Source organism: Ascaphus truei, chromosome 1 (genome assembly GCF_040206685.1).
Source record: "Ascaphus truei isolate aAscTru1 chromosome 1, aAscTru1.hap1, whole genome shotgun sequence".
Lineage (NCBI taxonomy): Eukaryota > Metazoa > Chordata > Amphibia > Anura > Ascaphidae > Ascaphus > Ascaphus truei.
Genome location: NC_134483.1, coordinates 546,583,264 through 546,607,450, shown reverse-complemented (window position 1 = coordinate 546,607,450; position 24,187 = coordinate 546,583,264). Strand labels below are relative to the sequence as shown.

At 40.9% G+C, this 24,187-nt stretch overlaps 1 protein-coding gene across 1 annotated transcript in view; it reads right to left on the bottom strand.

Annotated features, from left to right (window-relative positions):
* LOC142465513 (vomeronasal type-2 receptor 26-like) overlaps positions 1-24,187 on the bottom strand; it is a 146,359-nt gene that overhangs the window by 110,068 nt on the left and 12,104 nt on the right. Inside the window, exon 4 of the mRNA XM_075569499.1 lies at positions 19,141-19,353. Coding sequence (XP_075425614.1) covers positions 19,141-19,353 — 213 coding nt within the window. The remainder of the gene's footprint in view (positions 1-19,140; positions 19,354-24,187) is intronic.

Here is a 24,187-nt window from a genome sequence, read left to right as displayed (position 1 = left end):
GCCCTCTATTATTATCTTTATTCCCTGAAGAAGTGGCCTTTTTAGTTGCTACAAAACGCGTTGGAATTATACTTTTATTGATCTGTCAGTACCCGCAGTATTCTATCATTTTCCTGGTCGTGTGATAGCTTAATCTCGGCACTCTCCTGGCTGATGCTGACACAGTGACGTCATCTCTGTTCGCCGGCGTTCAGTGTGCTGGCGCAAGTGATAGAGCAGGCGCTGACCAGTGGGACTGTTCTTACATTAGCTACTCCAGAACGGAGCTCTGGACTGATTTACGCTGACGACGTGGACGGTAACAAGGGATCCTCTGCCTATACATTAGAGCAGATGAGAGCATGGCAGGCCATCTGAATGCCAAATCCTGGAACCGGGAGATCCGTCGCAGCCTCCCCATGCGTCCTGATGTCTAAGTGGTAACAACTGTCACTGTACCAGTTACATGTTTTATTAACCTTTTCTGATGTACGCAGAATTATTTTTAAACTATACATTTTCATTCATATTTCACGATGAGCGTTGTGCGCTGTTTTTTGTTTTGTTTTGTCTAGATTCAGGGTTTTGGACTACCCTTATTTCAGCAGCAGACATTCCTTATTGGTAACATTGTTATCTTTACTCACTTGGGTATTTAGTGGATACTTCACTGAAATCTTTTTTTCACAATTGTTTGTCCAAATATAGTTGTATTGTTTTTATTAAAGATACCTGGCCCCCGGCTTATAGTGCTAGGTAGCTGCCAGGTACCCACAGGACCCAAAGGCAACCAGAGGGTTTAACCTTTATTATATAGCCTGGTTACCCTTGCCCGTCATAAAATGTAACCCCTAACAAACATAACAATTAAATTAAATGCTTAAACAATTTGAAAATGTAATTAAAATAAGTTCTACAAATACTTAACAATTAACTCAAAACAATAAATAGAAATAGATAACATACAAAAAATGCATCCATCACTGAATTTATCTATGCCCTAAAGTGGCATAGATAAATACATTAGCAATCAATGGGCAAGCAAAAACATAAAAATAAAAAATTACAATTGAAAAACCTGAAAAATTAAAATTACATACAGTACATTCAATATTTTTCTTATATTTAGATATCTTCACCCTCAGAATCCAGGAGTATCAGGAAACTCTCAACCAAAAACGCCATCCTCTATCATCCCCCAACATGCTCCGACATCAGAGGGGGGAAAGAATGACAGAGTGGGTGGGGTGGGAAGAAAAAGAAAGAAGAATGAAGAAAACATGGCCAATTTGAGATAGTGGATTGCGTTAAAAATGACCCTTTTTTGTATATAGTTTGAAATAATATTTTGCATTACTAGTAGAAGAAAATAAACATACTGCACCGACACACTTTATTCGAGCAAATACCCAGTATGTACCTGGCAGATACCTGGAATGCGCCGCTCCTCACCTCTGACAAGTCCCGTTGCGTTTGCCTTCCCAGCCTGGGTTCATGCCTGGCTGACGGGCGGCTGATCTGTTAAATGATAATGATTAGGATTTAATAGGCTGCAATGCTTCGCGTGTCTACCAGATGGCATACATTCATGAATTGTAATGCAGTATATATATATATACTGTGCAGTATTGCAGCCAGCAGGAATAAAATGCTTCAATCCCTGCCTGAAAAATACCTCAATGCACTCGGGCAGAAAACAGTCACAAACCTCAATACACCCGGGTATTCCCGAATTCGTGGGACTGGCCGAGCTCGAATAAAGTGTGTCGCCAGTGTACAAGTAAAAAGACAGAGGGACCTAATCTAGTAGCCTTGATAAAATCTCTCGCTCGTCGTTTCCGCCGGAGATTTTTGTGAGTTTAGTTATCGCGGTATTCAGAAAGACTCTGAAGCCATGTGATAGCAAAATGACCAAATCTTACGATTAGCAGCGATGGGATCTCAGTCTCTCTTAAAGGTTCTCACCCGTGCGATCTGCAGCAATGTGGGCCAGCGGCATAGAGAGCTGCACAGAGAGAGCCGCCTCTCCCTGCGCATATCTCGCCAGCGATCGCAGGGTTTTAATAAAAATTTTAATACTAGTGTACTAGTACGGAGCAGTGCCTGTAACGTGACGCGGGACATTTAACTGCATAGGAGATCCTGGCACCCAATAACAGGACATGTATCTCAGGAAGCAGGGGGTCCCCGGATCTGAAATTAATGCGGTTCTGCTCCCGAGACCCCGTGCTCATGAACACGAGTATGACATTTTTTAATAAAACAGCTTCATTAATTTAGCGGTTAGACGCTAAGGCAATTAAGTGGTTCAACTTCTGAACCTGTTTATTGGGGGAAGAGGGAGGGATGAAGGAGGTAGTAGCTCCAGGGTGGGTGGTTAGTCCTGCCGGGAAGGTTGTGGGAGGAGTTAACCCCTTCACTACCATAAAAACACAATACAGATTGTGCTCTACCAATCGTGTACTCTTTTTGTAAAAAAAAAGAGATTTAGATATATTGCCTTCTGGGGGCTGGGTAAAAAACCCCGAAGGTTCTACTAGGGAATCTCTTAAATATAATACAAATAAAAGACTAAGAACAGATCTCTTTATAAATTAATGTATTAAAATTTTCCTAAGCTACAATATAATTGCTAGCTAGCATAAAAAATATAACAAAAATATAACATTGCAATACGGAAATCGCAAATAAAACCAGAAGGTATTTGAAAGTCCAATCAATGTACTTTGTGGAGCCTGATTCATTAACCCCTTTGATGCTCTATTGGATAGTGTTATACACGTTTGTTAGTCCACACAGTATGTATGAAATCACCCTAATAAAGAAACTTAATGTTCCCAATTGCTGGGGTATTGATCTCCCAAAGATTTCTTGAATACTTTTGTCCGTGGTTTACTCCCGTATAATAGTTATGATAACTGCCCGTTTCTTAATTGTACTTTTAGGGGAGAGGTTCCTCCAATTGCAATACCCAGTGGAGTCCACCTTGTGTGTGTTTTGCAATCACACACAGTTTGTAAGGCTTCAATCCTCCAATTTTCTGGTCAGTTGAACACTTAATGCCTGGATCCTCTCTGCATCTAGCATCACAGCCACGAGGGTCAGCGATTCCAAGCTGACAAAACTGCTTGTCTGCTTTTGCCAAGGCGCCTCGGTTTGCAGAGCTTCAGGTCTCTTGTATTCCCAGCAGTTGTACACTCGATATCCTTGGTATTTCTCAGCGTCTGACGTCACGGCCACACAACAGGATCCAAAACAATAGAGCTGTTTGTCTTTGCTCCTCTGTTACAAGAATGATAGCGCCACCATGTGGACCCAACTAGTTTCGCCTTTCTCTAGGCTTCATCAGGGATGATGGCTATGCTTTGCTTCATATATTTATACCTCCTGATCCCAATCAATTAATTATGCATAATAAATTGCAACGTTTTAACAAAGTGCATATACTTCTTAAAGTGCAATTGCAACCTAACATTAACAATACCTTATACATACATAAAGATCTATTCTAATAATAAATACAGTATACAGATACATACTTGCATATACAATATTCATAATAAAAAAGAGTTTATTAAGACTATATTTAAAAACAATTAAACTAAACAAACTTCTACTAAATACTACAGAAATAGGACAATGTCTACATGTTCATTTAATCCATAGGAAACTTTAGTATGCAAATTGTAAATCTATTCCTGCTCTTTTTACATTAATAATTTATTGCGATCTCCCTCTCTAATGTTGGGGGGTATCTGTTCCAAACCAATGAATTTAAAATGTGACAAATTACTATCGTGATTCAATAAAAAATGTTTGAGAAGATTGTGTAACTTTTTCTTTTGCAATAAATGTTTTTTTGCATTCCTAATATTGTTAACATGTTCCTTAATTCTTAGATGTAATTCTCTCTTAGTTTTCCCTATATAATTTAAACCACATGTACATGAAATTTTATAAACAATATATTTGGACATGCAATTAGTAATTTTATTAATTTTCGCTGATGGTAATAAAAATTCTTTAGCTGTGTCCATATATTTACAAATGACACAATTATTACATTAAAATTACCCAATGGTTTTGTAGTTAGCCAACCAATACCATTGGTTGATTTTGCATTTTCTTTTACAAGACTTGGAATTAAAATGTTCTTGAGAGACAGCGATTTTTTAAAACAGATTTTAGGTTGATTTTCCAATGCACTGCCCAAAATTGGGTCTTCCTTAATAATTTTCCAATGTTTTTTATGGGCTTTTTCAATTTTATAGTGCATTGGATTATATTTCGTAACAAATAGGGATTAGTACTCTTTTTATATTTCCCTTTTCCCTTTTGTACTGCTCTTTTATTACTAGTATCTTTTTTAAACAAAGTAGCTATATCTATTTTTTTGGTTCTTTCTAAAGCAGTATCTACCACTTTCTGATTATATCCTCTTTCGAGGAAATTGGCCCTAAGATTTTCTGCTTGTTTTATGAAATTTTCATTATTGGTATGATTACGTTTTAGATGTAGGAACTGGCCATACGGGATTGTCTGAATCCATCTGGTATGATGATTACTCTCTTGATATACAGCAGGTACCTACAGATGCATCAACGAGTATTAGAACTCTCCCTGGGTAGAATCTGAGGCAGTCTCACAGTAAATGCCTCAACTATGCTGCAACATTGCCTCAACATTTCTGTGAAATTCTTAATGGCACATAGGATTAACACAGCAGGGTGTCCCTGCAAACTTAATGGGACTGCAGGGACCCCCTGCTTTGTTAATCCGATGGACCATTAAGAATCTCACAGAAATGTTGAGGCAATGTTGAGGCATTTACTGTGAGACTGCCCCAGAATCTCCCAGGAATTTCTCAGGTAAGTGTTCTAATACTGGCAGTTGCATCAGTACAGGTGTTTACCTCTTTGAAGAATGTGCTTATGTGCAGGTAACCATTGTGATAAAAAATACATAAATCCAAAAAATTCACCGAAGTACTACTTATTGTGTGGGTAAATTTGATATTAACTTCATTAGTGTTTAAATGAATTCAAAATTCCTCCAGTGAAATAATATACCTGTGCCGAATTAAAATAACATCATCTATATAGCGGCGCCACAATTTACATTTGTGCGCCACTATATTGTTATTCCAAATATTAAGGTGTTCCCAATGTGCCATAAATAAATTAGCTAAACTTGGTGCAAATGTGGTACCCATTGCAGTTCCCCATAATTGTAAATAAAATTCGTGCTCAAACAAAAAATAGTTGTGTGTCAAAATAAAATTAATACTATCTAACAAAAATGTGATGTGCTCTGGTGACAGTGTAGTTGTGCCTAAATAGTGAGAAATGGCCCTAAGGCCATCTTCGTGCTTGATGGAAGTGTAGACAGTCTTCGTGCTTGATGGAAGTGTAGAGAGTCTGTACGTCCAATGTTACTAGTAGATAATCATCAGACCAGGGATAGTCCTGAACTAATTCTAAAACTGCTGTAGTGTCTTTGAGAGAGGCTGGGGTATTTTAAATCAAATCCTGTAAAAAATAATCTATATATTCTGATAAGTGAGAAGTGATTGAATCTATACCTGCAATGATTGGTCGGCCGGGGGGATTAACTAAAAATTTGTGCAATTTGGGAATGTGATAAAAAATAGGAATGGTAGGGTTTGCAATATGAAGAAAATTAAATTGCGATAAGTTGACAACTCCCAGGCTTTTAGCTTCCTCCAACATATTTTTTAATTTGACGTTAAATGGGATGGTGGGATCTGATCTTAATTTGGAACAGAATTTATTTTCAGACAACAATCTCCTGCACCGACACACTTTATTCGAGCAAATACCCAGTATGTACCTGGCAGATACCTGGAATGCGCCGCTCCTCACCTCTGACAAGCCCCGTTGCGTTTGCCTTCCCAGCCTGGGTTCATGCCTGGCTGACGGGCGGCTGATCTGTTAAATGATAATGATTAGGATTTAATAGGCTGCAATGCTTCGCGTGTCTACCAGATGGCATACATTCATGAATTGTAATGCAGTATATATATATACTGTGCAGTATTGCAGCCAGCGGGAATAAAATGCTTCAATCCCTGCCTGGAAAATAACCCAATGCACTCGGGCAGAAAACAGTCACAAACCTCAATACACCCGGGTATTCCCGAATTCGTGGGACTAGCCGAGCTCGAATAAAGTGTGTCGCCAGTGTATGTGCTTCTTTGACATAATCTATTCGATTTTGAAGCACCAATCCACATCCCTTGTCCGCTTCCTGTATAAACAAAAGGAGATTCTGGCGCACAGCCAATAGTGGGTCCCAAACAGGTAGAATTAAAGATATTGCTTTATTGATCCATCTAAAAAAGTGGAGGCACACACCCTCCTACGTGTTTCGTGTTAAAAAAACACTTTATCAAGGAGTATGTATTGTATTAACCATACTTCCTTATATACACATTCAAATTGCCCATTTTAGTGCCACAGATGGCGACATGGCCACGCCCACAATGCGTGATGACATCATGCGCCCATCGGACATGCCCCCAGACGCTCCCGAACAGACTAGGAGCACTAAACCCCACCAATGTAGCCACATGGCATGAGAGCACTATGGAGGCAAACCCCAAACCCCTGTACTAACCACTGCAGAACCGCTGCTCCGGCGAGTGCGGCGACATAGTGAGTTTCCTTGTTTGCCGCGTCATCACCGGGGGCGGCTCACCTTGGTCAGCACTGGATCCCAAGCTCCACCCACACCATACCCTCAAGCCACAGGCACAAAAAATGGAAAAGACGCCCCCCAGACACCGGAAGTCAATGGGTGCACGTCACCAGGGATGGGGGCCTGCCCCCTGATCGTCATCTGTTGCTAGATGACAACAGGCAGAGTAGAAAAATTAATTACAACTTGACTAACAGTATTTACATAGCCTGTGATCATTAATTCTACTCTTATTGACGGGCAAAATAAATATAAAAACATAACAAACATACAGATATACCAAAGTCTCCTGAAATAAACTGTGCAGTGATTATTGTGATTACAAATAAAAAATAAATTAATGATTTTATACACTGATTTGCAATGTTGATTTTTTCTAGTTTTTTGGAATTTGAAGAATCCTTCTGACCAAAAGTCAAGAAAAACCCCTTTTGATATAAGGAGAAAAATGCAAACATATATATTTAAGCATGAAGATGTTTCGAATTGTTAGAACATGCAATGATGGATGACATACTTACAAGGAGGAGATGAATAGATTCAAAATACTGAACTAGGACATTATTCAGTGTAAGGATTTAGAAATATGGTTTTTGAAATAAACCTTAGCCAACACTCTAAAATAATAGAGTCTTGGCAGAGGAAATTGTAGCAGAGATATTTGTATAAAAGACCGGAAGATAGTAACACAGCCATTGTATTATGGTGGAAGCTTTCAACACCTATTTCACAAATGTATATGAATATAAGTACAATCCTAAACAATTCGACACCATTTCACCAACATCTGTTATGGTTAACTTGAAATTGTAATTGGATATATGCCAAGGGTCCCTTTTAATTAAGTGTTCAGATGTAATAAATATGAACACTGTATGTATTCGTAAAGGCTAGATGATAAAATTATCATCAAGCATTTACGAATACATACTGATGCAGCGGCCGTTATTAGAACGCGCTTCGAATCAGTTTACGTGTTGACCGCTGTTTTCCATTCGGTATTTTCTCATTTTATCACTATTCATGCCGCGTTTGCGCAATCCAGCGCCGGGCAACCGGACGCGGTAGATCTGTTTAATTTAATGGTTTATTGTTTCTTTGGATACAATTCTTCTCATATCCGCCATGTGGCATAGTTAATGAATTATAATTTGGGTGCTATTCTTTGCGTATCCGCCAGGTGGCAGAAATGTATGCAATTAATGAATTGGATTGAATTGGAATGTGTATTTTCAACATTGCTTTGCTACTTTGTAAGGGTGTAGGTTTTTAAAACAGATACTGGTGTACATACTTACAGTGGCCCATTGTGAATTGACCTTGTTTTTTCGAAGACGTTATCAAATTAGGCGTTCTTAATAAAAAGCATTAAAATACTCAATGTGTGCCTTTTTTTAAACATTCTTTCCCTACACAATTGCTGAGTGGACATTATGGTTACACCACAGACGTATAAAAAACCTGACTGTAGTTATGCGTTTTTAATATATTCAGCGATAAATGCTGCAGCAGAAAAGATGGCGACTGTATCTGAAATATATGAATATTTAATATCGAACTACGATTTTTACAAGTTTTCACCTGACGTTCATGGGTGGAAGCGTGCGATAAGAAAAACCTTAAGTAACGATCAGTGTTTTTTTCATATTGCCCCCCTGCCGGAGAGATTTGCAGGTATTGGGGTGTCATTCCAGAATTTCACAGTATGTTTGATCATGGCAGTCTCAAAAGAAGAAAAGTGGTTTTAACCCATACAAGATTCGTCAATCCCAATCCAGCAATGTGCCGGCTAAAGCACCACCAGCACCGGTGTCCGGGCCGACGTCAGTGATAACCTTGTGAACGGCAATCCTTTGTACCTGCTCTCGCCAGAATACCTGGAAAATTTCCAGCCTGAGCATGATTTTGCGTTCAGGTACCAGCAAGCTTGCTTGTACCAGAACCAGAACCAAAATGTTTTCCAGCATCATCAGCTGTCAACTACAAGTGTAGCAGGCCAGCTGTCACCTGTCAACTATAATGCAGACTTGAGGAGTCACAGTGAGTCATCACCACCCGTTTGGCAAAGCTTACAAAGAAGGTACTGTATAGTATACAGTAATGTACTACACTGTATTACACTGTACTACAATATAATGTACATGATAGTCTTAAGTTTTTAGCTGCAGTTCAAGCTGCTGTGTGCCAAAAAATTTTTTTTTTTAAAAACAATACAGTAGTACTGTATGTATTTTACAGTACATTACTGTACTAGTAATACTGTACTTATGTGCATCAATACAATACAGTACTTTACTGTATGCGAGTTGAGGGGATGTATCTCTGTTGAGTGCACTTTGAAGAATGATTTGATTGGCCGCTGAAGTACGTGACGCTGCTGCAGTGCAACTTACAAATGTAAGGAGAGGGTGGGGCTCAAGAGTCAGAGCCAATCAGAAGTTTGTTCTCATCGTCCACAACGGTTGAACGGCTGCTTTAATTCCCAATGAAGCGACTTGACGCATGCGCAATACCAATAATAAAAGCATATTTTTTTGTTTATCCCCAGAAACGAAACTTTGACATCAAGCGCAAAAAGACAAAAGTAGGGATTTGGATGGACCTCTAATATCGCTTATTTTAAAAGTTACTTTCGCATTGTTTGCCAAATGGGCAAACATTTAGTGACAGTGCCATTTTTATCTATCTATAGAACAATTGTGAGCTTTATAGAAAACCTTATACTGTACAGTACTGTATGCTGCTGTTTTAATATTAAATTCTTTTTTTACATTGTACAGTACTGTCATCACCACTACTGTTTTACAGTACGTTGCATTGCGCAACTTTTCTTATAAAAACCAAAAATAAAAATGTATATCTTTTATTTCCTACTGTATGTATTAATTATTATTTTTTAATTATTATTAATAACCGAGAAATGCACTTTCTTTCCGTACTGTACTGTACTGTACTGTATGTGAAGTGCGATGCGTGGTTGTACTGTTCATAAGAATTTCAGGTCTGCAATAGGGGGTCGGTCATGCAGTAAAATACTTTTATTTTTTAATTCATACAGTAATACAAAAAAAACAGTTGCTGTGGTCATTCTCTTCGTTATGGGATTGCGAGATGGGGGGAGGGAGGGGCTGCAGCTCTGAAAATACAGTAGAAAGAAACAAGTACTGGTAATTACTGGTAAAAATGATTAAACAATAACAACATTTCAAAAGATTTGTAAAAAAAAAAAAACACCCCCCCCAACAGGATTTCTATACAGTTACTGTACTGAAACACTGAGAGAGGGTGGTAGAGGGGGGTTTGTGTAAGATACAGACTTGTTTGTACTTACAGTAAACACAGTACTGTAAACTTACACCCCCTCTATCTTTTTTTACTGCAGCTGCTGAAAATCCTGTATACTGTAAATAAACAGACATGGTTAGTTTGATTTAAAAAAAACACATTTAAAAACACCTTTTATTTGTTTTGGGTTGTTTTTTTTTGCACAAACGAATTTCTATACAGTAACATACTTACCTGTGCCTGATTGACAGAAATAAATGATTACACAATATCAAAATTTCAAAACCATAAAAAAACAAACAGAAAATGATTAAACACATTAAACAATAAAACAATGCTATTTTTTTTTTTTTGGGGATGAAAAACGTTTGCACAACTGTAGAGTTTGGGAAAAGTCGTTAGCAAGGGGAGTGCCACTCCAAGTACGAGCACTTGTATGCCTCAACAGGCCATTTATAGTGTCTATCACAGCTCTCATAAATGTAGGGGTAACACGGAAATAACGCTCCAATTCATTCAAAATGTTATTTCTTAAATTTGCTGGCAGAGCCTTCTTCTTTTATTTCCTTCATAATTTACACTGTGGGTCCAACCGCTGTACATCTCAAAAATGACTTGGTGTTTAAATATTGCCAGGGAAAATTTCTGGGCTACACCACCACATCCAGTCTTGTATTTCTCCCGGTCGTGCTGGGTCAGGTCGGTCAAGATGATGTCCGGCATCGTTGGAAGCCTGGATGCTGGTGTACTTCTGGCAGCGGGCGAGGGTTGGCGGTGTGGGAGGATGCTTTCCTCCTGTTGTGGCCTTACCGGGGTTGTCACCTCGTCCTCAAAGGCATACAGGCACACGTATTCTGATGGATGGGGTGAGCGTGGGGTGCTTGGTGAGGGAAGCGTTAATGTCACGTCATGCTGGCCACCCTCCTGCTCCTGCGTCGGACAGACAGGGACAGGAACTCGCTGGAAAGAATACAAACCCAATACAATCTTCCTTTCCATCTTCTACACTACCGACACACTTTATTGAAGTGTGGTCGGTACCGCAAGCCGGGAAATCTCCCGGCTTGCTAGTGGCCGCCCCTCGCCCCTCGGCGTGCCGCGCGTCATAGACGCGCGGTCACGCGTCATCGGGAGCGTGCGCCCCCTGCACGCGTGTCCAGGGGCTCCCCGAGGGAGCCCTGGTGTCCCGCGATCGCGGGACAGCGGCAGGGGGTTCCGGGGGACCCGGCGGACCCGGCAGCGGTAGGGAGAGCGCCCCGATCGGAGGGCGCTCTTCCGCTGCTTCGGCGCGCGCCAGGCTACTGCTGCGGCACAGAACGGGCAAATGCTCGAATAAACTGTGCCGCAGCAGTACATGTTCCTTGCCATCTTCTCCATGTTACTTGCCATCTTCTCCTTGTTACTTTCCATTTTCTCCATACGCATATCCATTTTCAACATGATCTCCAAAAGAAGATCAACCTTTTGCACTGTGCGGTAGACATCTGCGTAGGTGGGTGGTGGAGAAGGTGACCAGGGGGTTGACAGGAGAGCAGCAGCTTAGAGGATGGGTGGTGGATCTGGTCGGCAGGGGTTTGACAGTAGAGCATCAGTGCCGAGGTGGGTTGTGGATCTGGTCGGCAGTGGGTTGAAAGGAGAGCAGCAGCGTCAAGGATGGGTTGTGGAGCAGGTCGGCAGGGGGTTGACAGGAGAGCAGCAGCGTCGAGGATGGTTTGTGGAGCAGGTCGGCAGGGGGTTGACAGGAGAGCATCAGCATCCAGGATGGGTTGTGGAGCAGGTCGGCAGGGGGTTGACAGGAGAGCAGCAGCGTCGAGGATGGGTTGCGGAGCAGGTCGGCAGGGGGTTGACAGGAGAACAGCAGTGCCGAGGATGGGTTGTGGACCAGGTGAGCAGGGGGGTGCAAGAAGAGAATCGGAATTCCACTTGACTTGCAAAGTGCTAAGTGCGCCGATCTTCTTCTTTACAAAATAAGGCCCAGGGGTCTTAACCTTTGGAGCCTTCGGAACATTTTCTTTATTCTGCTTTGGTTTTCGCTTAGATTTTGGCTTGGAAATAGCTTCCGCCTTTCGCTTGGACGGCATGGCAGAAGCAAGGTGGTTCCTGCGTCCGTAGAATCGGGGGCGATCCATGGAAAAAGATGGCCAAATGCACAATGCAGTATCTGGACAAGAGCAAGATCAGATAGAGATCAGTGTGTGAGAGTCTATGCAATTTGTCTCACCTTTAATTTAAAAAATTTCGCGGGCATGGACACGAGGTGCAGGTGTTAAAAGTGTGCGTACTGTGTACTATTCCTGTCGAGTGACGTTGAGGCACATTAAATTAACTTTTAAATACACCATCCATTTTGTGTATTCAATGCACATTCAATACACATCGAATTCACATCGAATTGCTTTGTGTGTGCTTGCAATTTATTTCTATCAGCAGCGATGCCAAAGAAAAGGATTTCAAAAGATCTCAGCTTGAGAATAAAGAATATGTACCAGAATGGACACAGCATTGCACAGATCCACCGCTGGTTAGCTGCTTCGGGCCTCGGTTTAGCAAAAAGCAGTGTTTATTATCATGCGCATGAGAACGCAAAAAACATCAAAAGAAACCTGACTGTCACTACTAAGTACTTACTGTATTTTCCTCCATAACTCTACCAATGTCCTGTACAGTACAGTACTAGTAATATTTTATTAATCTTTACAGTACCTTTCGACTGTACTGTACAGTATAACATTTTTGCCATTCTTACAATCAGTCACTAGCTTTTTAAGTCAACTCTACAGTACTATACTGTACCGTCTTCTGTACTTTAGGAGGTGGTGTCATAGTGTAATCATTTCAAAAGATTCTGTTTTTTTTGAACTAATAATCCTGCAGTTTGAGGGGCTATTTATTTAATATATTCATACTGCAACATCAGACAATACAAAATCTGTGCGTTATTGGGATGCTTAATTTGCCTACTGTAGCAAATTGTTCTGTTTTTCTTTACACATTAGGACGAACACACTTCTGGTGGACCAAATAAGTGACGCGAATGATGAGACGTGTGCCACAAGGGTAAAGAATGCACTAGAGGCTGCTCACAAAATAAAAGCATCAGAGACCAGTATCAGTTTGATGATACGGAAATTGGGTTGGAAATATGGGCGTTTTAAGTAAGTACAGAAGTACAGTACGTCACCCATGCCCTCTTTTTTTTATATTAGGCTCCCTCTTAATACAGTATCATACTGTATGTCCAGCATTTAGTGGCTCTAACATTTTTCCTTGTCATTTCAGAGCGTATCCTATGATAAGGGAAGCCAACAAAATAAAAAGAGTGGACCAGGAACGGGCATGGATTGAAAGTGGCGAGACTTTCAATGATGTCATCTTTACAGACGAGACAACTATAGTGCTTGAAAGGTTTGCCGATTTTGGATTCTACAAAATAGGACGCCTATCTCTGAAGCCGCGTCCCAAGCACCCAGTGAAGATACATGTGTGGGGTGCCATCTCTAGTGGAGGACCAGGATGCATCATTATCTTTGAGGGTAAAATAATGCACAAATACACAAGCTGTGGCCTTACGCACTGGAAAGCTGTACTGTATTCAGTATTTTGTACCCTAATGTTACATTTTTTTTCTTGTTTCCAGGAATCATGAATAAAGCGTTTTTCCAAGATCACATAATTACACATGTTGTTGAATACATAAAGAATGATTTCCAAATCTGGTCACCGGTTCTTCCAGGACAATGATCCGAAACACACAGCGTCGACGGCTCACATTCTTGCCAGCGGTATCAACTGGGTTAAGACGCCAGCGGAGTAAGTTGGGTAACCTTTTTGCATTGTTTTACATAGTTTACAGTATATCTCCTTACGTAATTCACCTTTTTTCTTCCCTCTTACTGTATTACAGATCACCAGATTTTAATCCCATCGAAATGGTATGGCATGAGTTGTAGGATTATATCAGAAAAGTGTGGAAACCGTCCAAAAAGGAAGATTTGGAAAAGGGGATACTGAATTTCTGGAACAATATACTCACCGTAGCCAGATGTAATAACTATATTGATCATATTGCAACTGTGTTGCCTATTGTTATACAACGTAATGGCCAGGCCTTATGGAAAGTAATAAGGCACAGGTAAGTATGATACAGGTAAGCGTGGCCCTAAAAATAACCACGTCTGCATTTATTGTTTCTTTTCATTTTCAGAACTGCCGCAAGCAAGGAAGGGTAGGGGTGTGTGTAAGATAATAGTACGGTGTTCATGTACAAACCAGCCTGTATCTTACACAAACTCCCCCCTCTCCCACCTCTCTCAGTAGTTACTGTATAGAAATTCGTGTTTGCCAAAAAAAAAGTTTTAAAAAAATCTTTTGAAATAAATACTGTATTGTTATTGTTTTAACCATTTATTTCTGTCAATCAGGCACAGGTAAGTATGATACAGGCACTTTACTGCACTGTAAGTACTGTATGGCACTCAAACTAACCATGGCTGCATTTATTGTTTCTTTTCATTTTCAGAACTGCTGCAAGCAAGGGGGGGAGGGGGATGTGTAAGATAATAGTTACTGTATAGAAATTCGTGTTTGCCAAAATAAAAAAAATATATGTTTTTAAAAAATCTTTTGAAATACAGTATTTTTATAGCTGCAGCCACCTCTCTCCCCATCTCGCAATGCCATAACGAAGAGAAAGACAAGAGCTACCGTATTGTATTTCTGTAATGTATTATGCATTAAAAAATAAAATCTATTTTTTAAACCCCTCTTGCTGACCTGAAATTCTTATGAACAGTTCAACAAACAAAGCATTGCACTTCACATTAGTTTGGGAAAATATATATAAAAACAAAAAATGCTTTTTAAAAATTATTATATTTTTATTGTTTATTCAATCATTTCAGTTAATAATGCAATAAAATGCTGTAGAAAAATACTATTTTCCTGCATTAAGGATTATCCAACATGTCTTCTGCCCAGCTCATGATAATCACGCAACAGTACATTTACTTTATTGGCTCTGTTGGAGGGCTCTGTTGCTGTGTTGTTGATAAGCTTTGAACTTCAAGTTGACTTGTTTTGTTACAGTATAATAGCAGTTTTAGAAGGGCTTTCTTAGCTAAGCCTGTATCTCACATAACATGTTAATCTTATTACTAGTGGTGGGAGAGTTGTGTTGAAGAAAAGGCAAGTTAGAAGGGCTTAGCTTATCGCACTTGCGCATGCGTGGCATGGTTTGTCAGAGCTGTTGATGAGGTTGAAATCCTTGAGCCGTGTGTGTGCGGGGGGGGGGGTGGGGGAAGGGGGTGCGAGCTGTGCTAGCTGTATGAAGTTCCAAGCTGTAGTTCAAAGACATATTCTCAACAGGTCATTATGATGTTTTGATCCCCACACCCCCAAATAAAAATCACAGTACTACAGTATGCCACCCACCTCTGAAAGAACGTACATGACTAGTGTGGAATTAAAAAGCAACAGTACTGTTTGATTCTCATAATATCCATAATTGCTACAGTATGCAAGCCCATGGTGATAACCCCAAAAAATATACAGTATACTTTACTGCATTTGTAAAACTTGAATCTCAGAATATCCATACTTGCTATGCAAACCATGGCGATAACCAAAAAATTGTTTTTGCGGATTTGCGAACATGTTACTGTAATACAGCACATGTTTTTTTCTTTAATAAAGTCTATTATTGCTTATTTCATTATACTACAGTATTGCAGACATGAATATTGCATACTGAACATGTGTGTCTTGGGGGGGGGTTAAAATCATCAGACCCCCCCATCCCCCCCCCCAAAAAAAGATTATTTTTTTGTTTAATCAATGATTTCTGGTTTGTATTTTAAGTACTGTACTGTACAGTACAGCAATACAGAATCAAATGCAACCATAACGAAGGAAAAGACAAGCCTGTACACAAATTATTGTATTTTTGTATTTTTGCATTTTTGTATGATACATTACCCAATAAAATTCTAAAGAACAATTATTAATGATTTGATTCAACTACTAAAGTGTGTGTGGGGGCAGCTTTGAAGGCCGGATGGTAATCTTATTAACAGCTCTGTGGGGGCGGCGGGTGTTGTGTTGTTGATAAGCGTTGAACTCCAAGATGACTTGGCACAGAACAATAGAAGCTTTGAAGGGCTTAGGGTGCGCATGCGTGGCAAGCATCACAGCCAATTTTAGCCAACATGGTAATCTTCTTAGCAGTTGAAGCAAAGCACGCCACATTTTCTTGAATCACTCTGTTGGGGAGAGGGGGGGGGGTGTTGTGTTGTTGATACTGCTAACACTGCAAAAGTTTCTTGGATGGCGGTGCAGCTGCCTTTGAAAAATCGTGGGACCAAAATTGCAAATATACTGGGTACAAAGCGTTTATTAGCACATAAAAAACAGCATCAGACGAACTCTAGAACAGAGTTCGTCTGTTGCTGTTTTTTATGTGCTAATAAACGCTTTGTACCCAGTATATTTGCAATTTTGGTCCCACGATTTTTCAAAGGCAGCTGCACCGCCATCCAAGAAACTTTTGCATTGTTTACCAACCCGGTAGGAGCACGCCCTACAGCACCTGGATGTCAAGAGACTTGTGAGTTTCCTTTTTCCTACTTGCACTTTACCCATGGCCTGTGACACCCATACAAAATATACCTTATACAGAGGTTAGTGGGAGTCCACAAAGAGTGGCTTTAAGGGTTACTAGTGGCAAGTATATAACTACATTGTGCTGTATGATTTGGAAGCAATTTATTGTTTGCACTGCATGACTGTCCCTGTGAGCATTGCATAGGAACACTGGCTCCTATTCTTTTACTGATACTGCTAACAAACCCACGTGAACTTCACCGCCTAAGACCTTGTGCCTGACAAGAATGGAAAGCTTGCTCCTGAACGATCACAGGATGACCGGATTTGCGAACATGTTACTGTAATACAGCACATGTTTTTTCTTTAATCATACTGTATCTGCTGGACAGCTCATGCAAAATGTGCTGACTCGTGGACACAACCCTCAAATAAAAATCACTTCGTTCAGTAAAGTATCAAAACATACAGTATAATGGTTGGTCGGAAAGGCATTTAGAATTTTTTTTAATAAAGTCTATTATTGCTTATTTGTTTATACAGTACTACAGTATTGCAGACATGAATATCGCACACTGAACGTGTGTGTGGGGGGTAAAAATCATCAGACCCCCCACCCCCCAAAAAATTTTTTTTTTGTTTAATCAATTATTTCTGGTTTTTATTTTCAGTACTGTACTGTACAGTACAGCAATACAGAATCAAATGCAACCATAACGAAGGAAAAGACAAGCCTGTACATGAATTATTGTATTTTTGTATTTTTGCATTTTTGTATGATTCATTACCCAATAAAATTCTAAAGAACAATTATTAATGATTTGATTCAACTACTAAAGTGTGTGTGGGGGCAGCTTTGAAGGCCGGATGGTAATCTTATTAACAGCTCTGTGGGGGCGGCGGGTGTTGTGTTGTTGATAAGCGTTGAACTCCAAGATGACTTGGCACAGAACAATAGAAGCTTTGAAGGGCTTAGGGTGCGCATGCGTGGCAAGCATCACAGCCAATTTTAGCCAACATGGTAATCTTCTTAGCAGTTGAAGCAAAGCAATTATTTCTGGTTTTTATTTTCAGTACTGTACTGTACAGTACAGCAATACAGAATCAAATGCAACCATAACGAAGGAAAAGACAAGCCAGTACATGAATTATTGTATTTTTGTATTTTTGCATTTTTGTATGATTCATTACCCAATTAAATTCTAAAGAATAATTATTAATGATTTGATTCAACTACTAAAGTGTGTGTGTGTGGGGGACCAGCTTTGAAGGCCATATGGTAATCTTATTAACAGCTCTTTGGGGGGAGGGGTTCTTGAGTTGTTGATTAGTGGTGAACTCCAAGATGAATTGGCACAGCACAATAGAAGAAGCTTTGAAGGGCTTATGGCGCGCATGCGTGAAGGCATCACAGCCGATTTCAGCCAACATGGTAATCGTGACATTGAATTGCTATTGGACGGTATTGCAGAACACGCTAAAATGCCATTTTCTAATTCGGACAAAACGATAACCAAACCGCGTGTTTAACTGGGCACAACTAGATCAAATTGCGCGCCATCTCATGGGTATTCCGATCTACATACCGCATTAATCGTTCGAATAGCGGCCACTGTATCAGTACAGTGTTCATATTTATTACATCTGAACACTTAATTAAAAGGGACCCTTGGCATTTATCCAATTACAATTTCAAGTTAACCATAACAAATGATGATGAAATGGTGTCGAATTGTTTAGGATCGTACTTTTATTCATATTTGTGAAATAGGTGTTGAAAGCTTTCACCATGAAACAATGGCTGTGTTACTATCTTCCGGTCTTTTATACAAATATCTCTGCTACAATTTCCTCTGCCAAGACTCTATTATTTTACAGTGTTGGCTAAGGTTTATTTCAAAAACCATATTTCTAAATCCTTACACTGAATAATGTCCTAGTTTAGTATTTTGAATCTATTCATCTCCTCCTTATAAGTATGTCATCCATCATTGCATGTTCTAACAATTCGATACATCTTCATGCTTAGATATATATGTTTGCATTTTTCTCCTTATATCAAAAGGGGTTTTTCTTGTCTTTTGGTCAGAAGGATTCTTCAAATTCCAAAAAAACTAGAAAAAATCAACATTGCAAATCAGTGTATAAAATCATTAATTAATTTTTTTATTTGTAATCACAATAATCACTGCACAGTTTATTTCAGGAGGCTTTGGTATATGTGTGTGTTTGAAAAGAAATATGTATCAAAGGTGCCTAACATCAATAATAATATAAAAGGATATAAACAGCCGAGCCTATTAGTAGTGCAGATCTTGAGGTGTCTCCAAGTGAAGTGCTGAGTGCTTCAAAAGAATAAAAACAGTGCATAGCATAATACTGTTTGATATGGTGACAAACAAAACATACAACACAAATGACAAACAGCTGAGATGATCAACAGGTGATAATTAAATAAATGAGCATTTAATAAAAACATACATTGGACACATAAAAAATAATAAAACAAATTGTGTATAGTGAGACTGACAAACTGCTGCAATGATAGAAATGCCCACTTACCAGATGGATGATAAGGGCAAGCAGTGGATAAATCTGAGAGTATCCCCTCTCCTCAGTGGCTGGCTGCAGCTTGACACTTTCACCTCCGTTGGTAAAGAGTTGCACACACCGGCTGGTGTGTGGGTGGATCGCCTCTCTCAATACTCTGGGGAGAGTGTGTAGCTTGTCCGCGAATGACGGCAGCAGATTCGCCAGGAACTGGATGCTAAATTTTCAGTTCGTATGAGCAGATTCGACACAGCAGTCCGTGGAGGTGGGGGAGAAAAATCAATATTTCAGCAGTAAAGTCAGCATGACCACCCAATGTGTATGATTGTTATGTTTTTATATTTATTTTGCCCATCAATAAGAGTAGAATTAATGATCACAGGCTATGTAAATACTGTTAGTCAAGTTGTAATGCGTTTTTCTACTCTGCCTGTTGTCATTTAGCAACAGATGATGATCAGGGGGCGGGCCCCCATCCCTGGTGACGTGCACCCATTGGCTCCCGGTGTCTGGGGGGCATATTTTCCATTTTTTGTGCCTGTGGCTTGAGGGTATGGTGTGGTTGGAGCTTGGGATCCCGTGCTGACCAAGGTGAGCCGCCCCCGGTGATGACGCGGCGAACAAGGAAACTCACTTTTTCGCCGCACTCGCCGGAGCAGTGGTACTGCAGTGGTTAGTACAGAGGTTTGGGTTTGCCTCCATAGCGCTCTCATGCCATGTGGCTACATTGGTGGGGTTTAGTGCTCCTAGTCTGTTCGGGAGCGTCTGGGGGCATGTCCGATGGGCGCATGATGTCATCACGCATTGTGGGCGTGGCCATGTCGTCATCTGTGGTGTGAAAATGGGCAATTTGAATGTGTATATAAGGAAGTATGGTTAATACAATACATACTCCTTGATAAAGTGTTTTTTTAACACGAAACGCGTAGGAGGGTGTGTGCCTCCACTTTTTTAGATGGATCAATAAAGCAATATCTTTAATTCTACCTGTTTGGGACCAACTCTTGGTTGTGCGCCAGAATCTCCTTTTGTTTTCTCAGACCTACATCTCCATACTAGGCTGTACGCCTACCAGGACTTCAAGGGATCTCTGTCAGTACTTTTCTCATTACCTGTGAGTACTTATTGTGAGTCCAGGGACCATCCTAATGAGGGTTTAATGGGGTTTTCATAACCATACACCTTAACATTCAGGGATCATCGGTCCACCTGTGGACTTTACTACTACAATCAGTTTATCTATATCCTTATCCAGTCCTGTTTTTCTGTTTACATACTGAAGGAATTCAGTGCTGAAGCGCCTTTGTCACTGGAAGTTTGCGCTTCCTTGGGCCAAGTCCTCTGTCTTAGAGAGATTGGAATTATATTTGTTGTTCTCTTATAATTTTCACAGATACTTTTAAATTCTTGTTCTACCAAATTATTGAATAGTTCCAAATGTTGACCCCTGGATTGGATTGGATAAAAATGAGATGATGGTTTGAGACCACTATGTGTGATATTTGTTGTATCTCTTGGTCCATTAATCTCGTCATCAAAAATAATTACCATGTCACCAATAGCCTGTATTTCTTTGAAATCCAAACTATTTATAGCCGGGTAATATCACTACTATTCCAGTCCATATCATAAAGATTGATACTTTGGTTAGCATTATAGAGCATACTTAACTGCGATATCATTTGTTCTTTTTCTGTCTTTAGGAAATGCCTTTTTAAGATTAATTTCCAAATGAACTTCTGTAAATCTATAAATAATTCGAATAAATTTGGTTGGTTCGTGGGGGAAAAGGATAAACCTTTTTGTAAAATAGCAATTTGATTGACAGAATTCATAGGAGAATAAGTTGTATATCCCCCTTTGAGTTAGCGTCTGTGGGTCATCGTGAATCTTTTTAGTGGGGGGTTCCCTAACTCCTCGTTTTGGTGGAAACCGCTATGTAAATGAAGGAGTTAACCAGTACCCCTACCCACCCTGTAGGCCTAAACATTCATCCTTGGGGCAACTACCCCCTTTACCTAATCCCTCTAATCTCAATAAAAAATAAAATAAAGACAACAACCCTACTACACACCTCCTCTACCCCCTACAACCCCCTCAACACATACTGTACAGTAATGGGCAAAATTACTATTATACAAAATGGATAATAACTCATTTTCCCATTCTGAATCAAACATTAGCCAGATAGCATAAATAAAGTAAATACAACTTCTACTTGCCCCTGCCCTGGTGAAGGGAATCCTCATCGCCATACTCCAGGTTCATGTCCTCTGTTGGCAGCGAGAGTATAAGAAAAAAAACAATCTAATGACCCCTAACCCATTAATCAACTAAGCGGTTATCACCACAATACTAATTAAGGGGTTAACCTCCCTCCCCTGCTACCAACCCGTGAGGCCCAACCACCCACCCCGGGGCCACTATACCCACCCTTTACCCATTCATTGGCACAGTTGTACATCATACCCATGTAACTGTTATTCCCCCCTCCCCAATCGCAGATAGGGACCATATGGGGAAATCTACATATGTGTCAGGAATCCACTCCTGGCTTTGGCTGCAGCCCTTCCATCTGGAGCTTTGCAGGTTCCAGACAATCTATTCCCTGCTTCTGCAATCACCTGCCTCCTGCTGCCTCCTGTGCAGCTCTGGCCTGATTGGCCTCCTGTGCTATTTAGTGCCTGCCCCGCCCTCAGGAAGTTGCTGGACATAGACTTTGCAATTCATGTTGCAATTAACTGTGCATGTCACAGACTCCGTGTTTGGCCTGCTGGGCTCCTTGTGCCTTGTATTCTGCTTCCAGTCCCCGGCATCCCAAGGCCTTCTTGCATAGCAGCCCCGGAGCTGCTTTCCTTGTTCCTGGCAGACTTCGCCTTCACCGCGCTGTAGCGGTTACGCTGGTTTCCCCAGCGTTTCCTGTGGCGTGTCTGCCTCAGTTCCTGTCTCTTTTTCTCCTCAGTGAACCTTTGCGTACCGAACCGGCCTGGCTGTGGATCCGCTCTGGTCTTCTACCCCTGGTATGTATCCTGACCTCCTGGACACCCCGACCTCTTTACCTCGGTTTGTGGATTCCGACCTACCTCCCGGCTCTGGACCCCAGGCTCTCGGTACCACCTATCTTCTGGAATCTCCCTTCTCGTCTGGCGAGTATCTTACTTTATCTTATACTCCCAGACGGTTCCAGATGCCTATTTTCCACTTTCCAGGCGTGTCCCCATAGCTGTGGGTGCAGTTTGTTACCCATCTCACCTCAGTTTCGGGGTCCCTCCTTGTTTGTGGCAAGCACGTACGTTACAATATGTTAGTGTGGTGCAGTACCTGTTAGGCTCACAGGAGGCCTGAACCTCCGCCAGTGGGAGCCTGGTGTGTATCCTGGAATGTATTCTTATAGCGCCTCCATCTGTGCAGGGATTCTAGTGTGTATAGAATGACCCCTGACACAGGAACCACAAATAGGAAACACATACAAGGAAGTATATATATGTAACTGTTTACTATATGGGCCAAACAATAACATCACATCACATAATATTACATCACATACAGCAACACAGCTGTGCCCCCCTTTGCCACTAGCTGGCAGCTATAACCTGGCCCCTAACTGGGCTGTAACCTTACACCACTATACCCAAGTGTCCCAATTGTTCAGCAACCCACCCACTAGGCGTGATCAGCGCCTGTAAGGAAACCGGTATGTAGGGTACAGTTGGTGCACTTGTAGAAATACCTGCCCGGGGCTCCTGCGCCCGGGTTCAGCAACAATTGAAAAGGACCCGTCTGCGTCCAACACTGAATCCGCAGCAATGACGTCCTCTCCCAATCCAGATAGTCTCACCCACAGTCTCTATCTTGAGTGATGCAGGTCTGATCCCAGACACACTTGTCACACTGCTCCCTCCTTGTCAGAGCACACAGCAGCGTCTGTCTCTCTGGCTAAGCTACTGCTAAAAGGGCAAAGTCCTTACCTTAGAGCCTTCCATACACAGCAGCTACACATATACTGGTGAGTTGGGCATAGCTGGGGCCTGGGGGTAACCTGGCCTAGTGTAAGAAGCCACTTGCTCCTTACACACTTCCTCCCCCTCCCTTCTCCCAGCTCCAACTAACTCTTCCTGGCTACACACAACATTGTATTCACATGCAGCATGAGAATCTGTTAGTCTCAGTGGCTGTCTGACTGCATGTGACAGGGATCATAGGGCAGTCCCCAGAGGCTGCTGGGAGTTGTAGTCCGTTACGGCCCTCTTTAACGTTAGGGCCGCGTGCGCTATGTCTGCCGTGCCTGTGCAACCCTGTAATGGCCGCCACTGCTCTCTTCTATGCCTGTGTGACCTTGAGGAGTCCCTGCACTATGGAGCACCATCTGTGCCCCTTCGCGCTCACTATATTGGCCGCCGCGTCTGCGCATGTGCGAGCCTCGGCACCCGCGCGGACATAACAAAGATGGCGGCTCTGTGCCTCTGACTCCAACGAGAGATGCGCTCACCCCCGCAACTGCCATCTCACTGGTGAATTTAAGGGGAAGAGGAACGGGGAACCGGGGAGCCAAAGGGGACCAGGCTACACCCATATAATATGGACATGATAAGGCACTATAGATGTCAATGGCCAACTTATAAAAGAAATCATCAAGAACAAAATTACACAACAATTAAAGAAATAAACAAGCACCTAAACACTGCATGAATAAAAGAACTAAAAAAGCCTCAACTACACATCAATAAAATTAATCAACACTAAAAAAGCAAAGGAATAAAAATTATGTTATCCCAAAATACTATAATACAATTAAATAAACACATAACCAACAAAAGAATTAAAGAAATAAAACCGCTAACCAATCCAAAAATGTAATATAAAGAAGCCATCCAAATACTTAACCATTTAGTCAAAACAAAAAACATAAATAGAAAAAATAACAATCAAATCAAAACAGGAATTTACCAAAAAATGCATTGCCTGTCACTGTATTTATCTGTACACTAAAGGGGCACAGATAAATACATTAGCAGTAAATGGGCAATCAAAAGAAAAAGAAAAAAATACAATCAATAAA